We start from the raw sequence: 8,068 nt of genomic DNA on the forward strand, positions 1-8,068 counted from the left end.
CTACTGAGAGCGACTCTTTCTTTTACAAAAGGTTATGGAAGCAGTCTGGATGTCTAGATACTGGAAGTCATGGAACATCAGAATTAAATGGTTTTGATAGAAGCATGAAAGCCTTTGGCAGTAGGTACTGGTACTTGATATTGCCATAGTAAACGTAATTGTTTAGTGTTTTCTTAAGAGATGAAGTGAGAGTTGAAGCCTACCAGGTCATGAAGTACAAAGGTTGGTCATTCCTATTGATTTTCCTTCTTGCAATCTGAACTTGGTAAAGAAAGCTATACCGCATTCAGGAAATATTTTACATCCAAAGTCAAAACTTGGATTTGGGAATGGCATCTCAGGTCAGAAAGCTAGCAGGACTTGCTCATCTAGCTCCAGATAAACCGGAAACATTACATTTTCTCTGCATTTTAGGTATTCTAACACCAGAGTTATGTGTCCAGTAATAAATGTCTTTCAGTATGTGGTTAAAATAATCTAATTAGTGTTGATTTAACAAGATACAAAATGTCAGAAGTCCAAATTAAAGGTATTCTGGAAGTTATTTTTTCGACTTTGAGTTCCTGGGGATCGCCTTATCTATTGATTGTCCCACATGCCAATCATTGTGACGTGGGACAATCAGTTGCTGAAGACAGCGATTGAAGACAATTCTGAAGACAAAATCCTGTCTTCAGGAGTCCTATTGAATTTTCTGACTGGAACTTTAAAATTCAGACCTCTGTGCTTGAAAGAACCTCAAAAGAAGTGTGCCACACATTTGTATTCCACTTACTGAATTAGAAGATTATAGAGTCACATTTAACTGATTGCAATTGCAAATATTTTTGGCATACGTCTCTACCAGCTTTGCACATCTAGAGAGCAACATTTTGCCCATTTATCTAAGCAAAACAGTTTTAGTCCACTTAGATAATATGGAGGTCCATCTTAAGGTAAATTCTCATTTCTAGTCTCAGATTTCCAATTGGATTAAGATCTAGACTTTGACTAGACCGTTTTAACAAATGGATATGTTCTGATCTAAATCTTTGGCTGTATGATCATCACTTTGGCTGTATGTTTAGGGTTTTTGTCCTTTTTGCAAACTCTGCCTAAGTCTCAACTGTTTTGCTGCATCTCACAGGTTGTCTCCCAGGATTGTTGGGTGTTTAGCTAACTATCTGCTGAAGAAAAGTATTCTGAGATAACATTCTGCTACCACCAAATTTCTTCATGGGCCTGGTGGGTTCTTGGCATTCTCTGTTCACCACACATGGGATTTGCAAGGGGTGGGGAGAGCTATTCAAGAACTGATGATCAAATCAATATTAGCTCATTCCTAACTCTGGCTGGAAAAGTGTTTATCGTGTTTAATGAATTGTCTCAAACTGTAATAAAACACCAGCTGTAGACCCTCCTAATCATGTCAGTGAAAGTGTCACAATCTCCTGGGATAAGATTTTCTTTTGTGTATATGGGTCTCCAAAGTGCACGTGAGTTTGCAATGCATTGTAGGATGAGTCGCCATTTTGTCAGGCAACATCTTTTTTTTTTTTTCATTGCTGATTTGGATGCCGTGCTGCGAGAGAAAGAGACGAAAAGTGCTTGTAAAATGGACCGTACAAAAGACATAAGCAATGGACTGTACCGAGACAAGCTAGACCCATTCTGAAGGTTTGTTATCTTGAAAAAATGTTCAGGATCCGTGGGATTGCTGTATATGAGCATGATAGATGTATAAAGGATTTACATGACTTGCTGCTATCCACTGCCATTCTCAGAAACTGAGCTTGCTTTCTATCTGGTCTATGGAGTTAGTTTTTATATATGTGAATAATTTAGAAATGTTCATGGAGAAAGCAGCTTTGGTTAGGTCCAGGATCTCCAAAGTTTTTGTCCACTCTGCATTTATGTTGGAAATATTTAGGGGCTCATTGTTTAATTTATTTATGAAGCAGGGAATATTCACAAAGGATCTCCTTTACCTTCACTTTGTCTGCTAACCTTAGCAGGCTAGGCTAGTGCTAGCTGGTTAGGCTAGCAACCTGCTAAAGCTCAGTGTGAAACAGGATAACAGGTTTTGAGAAACACACATGCCTGTTATTATTTTTAAAATTACCACAGTTATAACTGAATTCTACAGATAACCTGCAAGGAATTAAGACAATTTATGACATAATGTCTAAATTAATCTCCTATGCGTGGAGGAAATAGAAGCTCTCCTTTACAGAGATTATGAGATTACAGATGCTGTAGCTGCAGAAAACGGTTACTGGGAAACAACAGCTAACTCACTGACACTGAGGACTTCACAGATGTGGCATACATAAACAAATGGACAGTTATCTCGGGGCAGCATGTACATGTGGATAAACCTTGGAGCCTATGCTATTTCACAGTCTAACAGTGGGACGTCTCCCACAGACAACATGGGATGGATGGACCACTCCTGCAGGGGCCTGTTCTTGCTGATCCAAATTTACCAGTCTGATAATGTCCTGAACACAAACATGTATCATGATAAAGCGTCAAAAGGGAGGTTTGATAATCTCACGGCTGCCATCTAGAGTCCGTTCGGCATCTATTTGTTAATTCAGAGATCCAAGCTCCTTGGCTTTGATTCCGTGCTGATAAATTTAAAAATCTCAATCCATCATTGTTTTTCCCGAAGCGATCATGTGGACGAGAAAACAAAGACAGTGTTGTGGATGAAAGCTATGTAAACAAGCAGAAGCCGGTTTCCCGATAACCCCGTATCCCACAATGCTGTGTGGTTGTTATGTCAGCCTTTCAAGCCTATTATGTTCCTTAGGCCATGTTTTCTTTAGTTATTTCCTTATGCTAATTTTATTCTATGTTGAGGTTTTCTTTATCTTTCTATGGTTTTCCTTTTTATTATTATTATTATATTGCTACCATTTTAGTTCATACTAGGACAGACATTCATACTGTGGATTATATTGTGCTTAGTTTATTTTTTGTACATTTTGTATTATTTCTATTAGATTCCTTTCATGTGTTTTCCTCCACTTCTTGTTCGTTGCACCCCACCCCTCAGCTCATCTATTTTTTCATCTGTCTCAGCTGTTCCTCATTTTCTTCTGATTGCCTCCACTTGTTTCTGCCTCACTTTTCTCCACACCTCTCTTTCTATCTAAACTCCCCGGTTTTCATTTCTCAACACTGCTTTCTTATGTTTGATTTCGTCCTCCCTGCTGCTCTGTTGTTCTGTTGGATTTTGCCAGTTTTTTTTCCTTTTTATGTCTGCTGTTAGTTTGCTTTTGTATCTTCAGTTAAACCCACATTTTCATCATGGGGTTTCAGAGTTCCAGTCTGTGTTTTGGTCCTACTAAAACCTTGTAGAACATAACAGAAAACAGTTCCTCAGGCCAATCTATCTTAATTAGTCCAGCACTTCAACACCAAATTTACTGTACTGCTTCTTTGTCAGATCCTTTCGTTTCCTGTTTAGTTAATTGTTCCTGGTGTCTCTCGTCTTAAAGAAACCAAGCTCTATCAAAGTTGGACAAATGAGTAGCGCTGAATTAAAGACACATAAACCTGTGTTTACATCAAAGCCCTATATATTTATTCACACAGTTCACATAGATGCACAATATAAAGTGAGTGAAAGGAACCAAGAGTTCCACACCCTCGTGAATTCTCAGACAGGCTGTTATAGACACCGCTGGGATTGTCGGGGTTACTTCACTGTCAATGCATGCACGTCATAAAGTCTGCATGTATTCCCAGAAGCCATTATTGTCATTGGTGGTGTGGCGAGCTGTTGTGTCAGTGGATTGAGAGCCTGCAGCGCTGCTGATAGACCGTGTTTGTGTGTGTGTGTGTGTGTGTGTGTGTGTGTGTGTGTGTGTGTGTGTGTGTGTGTGTGTGTTAGAGGGAGACAAAGAGAGAAAGAGAAACAAATGAGGGGCAGAGCTGAGTTTTGCTGTCGAAAGAAAATGTAAAAGATTGAACATCAACAACACACACGTACACACACACACACACACACACACACACACACACACACACACACACACACACACACACACACACACACACACACAAAAAAAACCTTAAAGCTGCCTGTAGGCATCCTGTCTCCTGTCAGACAGGATGGAAGTTGATTGAAAGTGAAAAGGAAAAAGTGTTGGTGAATCACTTCTATGGTCTGCTGGGTTTGCATCAAATCCACATGTGCTAATACATACTGATGGATTTATAAATGCTGTTCACGATCCCCTCGGGTTCACTTTTATTTTTTAAACTAAAAGGCATCAGGAGTTATGAATCGCAATAGAGATACTTGAGACAGTCTGATGTCTGAGTAGATTTAACTAGGAAAGAGATCTTTCCAGGACTATTTTAATGATAAAGTATTCTTAAAAAAAATAATGAAAACAGATTCCTAATTGTGTCTCCCATTCATTTGCCTATTTCTAAACAACCACATCAACACTGCCCTCTACTGGTGATTTAACAGTTAAATTCAAAGAAAAGAGAAGCTGTTTTCATTCCAAATGCATTTATTGTTTCCTTTAACGCTTCCCAGCTCTCCATGTTAAATTAAAGCTGTAAAAGTGACCAACACACACACACATATATCCTATAGTGCATTTTTTTCATCAAGTAAACCTAATCTATTGCTTGTGAACAGATATCTGTCCGCCATGAGGCTACAACAGACGACCTTTATTTCAGACAACCTTTCAAGTGGGTTCCAGGTATTTTTCAGTTCTTGACACCTGTGTCGGTCAGAGCAAGTCGAGTTCTGCTGAAGAGCAAAACACAGAACCAGTCTTCCATTCAAGCCTCCTGCAGGATGAGTCATCAGCCCAAACCAGTGAGGTGGCAGCAGCAGGAAGGGGCGGGGAGGGGGTTCAACAGCAAGGAGGGGGACACCGCAAAAAGAGCCCAATTCATTCACACACTGTAAAAATAATAACTAGTCTACTCTGAATCAGCTCTGCGTTCTCCAAAAAACAAAGAACCACATTTAAAACCAGAAGGCAACAAACTTACAATGAACATTTCCTGTTATTCTGCTTTTTAAACCACGGTAGCAATGCGTTCTTAAGAGATTTGACATGAGCTGTGTGTGCGTTTAGGTGTGGCATTGTGCTTAACTTGTCATAAAGCTGAAAGTAGCAATCGTCGATCGGTACATGAAAAAATTATAATAATGTGTGGATTATGAATATCAGCCCACGTTGTTTCTCTTCCTTGCGTATGGCGCGTCACAGATGTTGGTTATGGAGTTTCACGAACAAATTTAGGGCTTCACAGCTGCCGACTGTCTCCTTTGGAGGCCCAATAATAACGCATTTAAGGGCCACTCATGTTTTCCCTCAAGCTGTTTTTCTTCATCTTTTATCTCGGAGCTAATTTTCACTCTTTGGATCTAAAGCCAGGGTAAGGTTCAGCCTGAATCGTCTCCGCCGTGCTCCGCTGGTGCAGCCTGCGGTCCCTCTGCCGCGCCGCTGTCGGCCTCCTCCTCCTCAATGGTCAGGCGCGTATCCGCTGAGGAGCACAGGGAGCTGACGCTGCTTTGCTCCGCGCACAGCGCGCACGCCAGTGGAGACGGCAGAAAACCCTCGTGACTGAGGGCTCCGGAGTGGTTGCCGTGGTAACCGCAGAACGGCAAGGAAACTTGCACGGCGCGCAGCCCCGAGACTGCGGCCGGGAAGGTGGCGCTATGCTTCTTGGGCAGAGCGCCCCACTCCCTTTGCTCCACCTCGTGCACCAGGCGCGTGAAGATGTTGATCCTCCTCTTCTCCTTCCTCTTGGAGCGAAAGTAGCCCAGCATGATACCGCAGAGGAACACCGCGTAGAATGACATGACTATCAGCATGTAGAGGTATGCGCTCCCGTCGCCTTCGACGGCGGCGGCCTGGGACTCCGCCGCGCGCACATCCGTGTTCAAGAAGAGGCTCGCTGGTGCTGCTGTGAAGTTTTCTAGGCGTTCCATTTTTTGTGAAGTTTGCGATGAAATCCTGTAAAATGCACAAAAGAAGGCACAGATACAAATGTTAAGGGGTTAACGTTTATTTTTCTATCTATAAAGAGACGGCGTTGGTACCTCCAAGCACCCTTACGCGCGTTTTACGCACGTATATTGACGGAGTTTTGCACTTTGTACAACACAGTTAAAGATGATAAATGCAAACACGTAGTCACTTACATAATTAATAGCGGTCCTACAATTGATTGTCTAACTCTATCGATTTAACCTTTATGGATAATTCAAAATCCACAAAAAGAGCACTGCATCTTTCTCTGTATATAGAGTAGATGTATTTTTATTTAATTTTTTGGCCATTTATTTCTCTGGTGCCATTCAAATGTGCATGTTCAAAGAGAACACCATCAATAAAGTTGACATATATATAGATATATATATATATATATATATACTATATATCTATATATATATATATATATATGATATCTATATATATATATATATATATATATAATTATATCGTTAAACTTTTTTTTTACTTTTTTTTACTTTTTTTCTTTCCTGGAAAACTTCGTACCAACTAGGCAAATAAGTTTGAGAAAGTTAATTCAAAACTGAAAGAACAACTAACAGCTGTAAAAAACGATGAACAAATGAACTCACCAAACTGCAGAACTGTATCTTATGTGAGTGCCTCTTCTATCCCCTCTGAGGTTTTGGGCAGAACTGAGTTCAGACGCAGGTTATTTATACAGAGACCTTTTAGCGTCATCATGACTCACATGGCCTGGTCCGATTATGAGATGAACCCTGAGCATGTGGAAGACTTCACAAAGGAATAATACTTTTTTTTTAAAAAAAAATAAATCAAAACAAAATTTAAGATGTTTCCCACCTTATAAAATTGTGAGGTCATGTGCAGATTCTTACTAAAGATCCCGTATCCAGAAGAAGTGGTTGAACAACTAATACATTTACAGAAAAGTGGCAAGCACTTAAAAGCTGGTGATGAAAAGTAAAAACAAAAGTATTCATACCCTTTTATGTCATATTTTGCACATTACAATCATATCATATGAGTTTGTTTTTTTTCTTCAATTATTTTGATAGACTAACTCAGAGTAGAGCAAATTGTGATCTGGAAATAAATAAATATATTTGCAAATAAAAATCTTAAAAGTCATGCAAACTTTTGAACTATGGTTCAACCAGCTTTGCACATCTAGAGAGAGAAACTTCGCTCACATTCTCGTTTGCCTAAACTATAAACAGATTGGATGAATAGTAATTTTCAATTCCTAACTGGTTTGAGCATATCCATTTTAACACTTGGATATGCTTTGATCTAAACCCCATTATTCTATCTCTGGTTGTTTGTTAAGAGCTTAGGTCTTGCTGAAAGGTGAACCTTCAACAAGGTCTCAAGTCATTTGTAGACTCTAAAAGGTTTTCTTCCAGAATTGCTCCTACACTTGCTGAAGAAAAGCACCAACATGTTTCACTGTGGGAATGTTCTGTTAAAACGAGGTAAAATTGTCTTTGAAAAGTGGCTACAATCTACCACAGTAGGGGATTACTAATACAGCAATTACTCTAAAAGATGCTCTTTAACACCATTGAGAACCACCTGTTTCGTATTTACCTCTGTTTTTCATGATTCAGAAGGTATGTCAGTTGAACTATTTCTAATGTAAAAGTAAATTAAGAAAACTGTGTTTGCTGCGCACACATAAACAGCTTGGGTTTAACTTTTACCCAAATTCTAAGTTTGCTGCTGGGACACAAGAAGGGCAGGTTTAACCAAACCCAGGGTCAGAAATTGAGACCCAGTTTATTGGGTTGCCGAAAAGACTACAAGAAGGCTCAACATTATTCTCAGACCAGCATTTGGAACCATATAAGGGCCTGGTCAGACTTTCCAGAACCTCTCCCAAAGGACATAATGGTAAGATAGTCAAATGATGCTGCATAATAACCTTTATGTCAATGAGTTGTGTTCATGACCAAAGCTTATACTGGTCACTTAAATTAACATTAGTGTTTCAGCTACTGAGTGGTCAAGGCAAAACATTACATTTTGACTCAAACCAATGTTTATCTACTTAAAGTTTTTTTTTTTTT

The 8,068-nt window shown here is 39.6% G+C and overlaps 1 protein-coding gene across 1 annotated transcript; it reads right to left on the reverse strand.

Moving 5' to 3' along the window:
• Positions 1–5,202: 5,202 nt before the first annotated feature.
• On the reverse strand, positions 5,203–6,632 carry LOC118566800 (potassium voltage-gated channel subfamily E member 4-like). Its single transcript, XM_036150241.1, has 2 exons — positions 6,611–6,632; positions 5,203–5,978 (listed from the first exon to the last, which is right to left on the reverse strand). Exon 2 carries the CDS (start codon positions 5,951–5,953, stop codon positions 5,405–5,407), a length of 549 nt encoding a protein of 182 aa, XP_036006134.1. The 5' UTR covers positions 5,954–5,978; positions 6,611–6,632; the 3' UTR covers positions 5,203–5,404.
• Between the last annotated feature and the right edge of the window lie 1,436 nt (positions 6,633–8,068).

Source organism: Fundulus heteroclitus, chromosome 18 (assembly GCF_011125445.2).
Source record: "Fundulus heteroclitus isolate FHET01 chromosome 18, MU-UCD_Fhet_4.1, whole genome shotgun sequence".
Lineage (NCBI taxonomy): Eukaryota > Metazoa > Chordata > Actinopteri > Cyprinodontiformes > Fundulidae > Fundulus > Fundulus heteroclitus.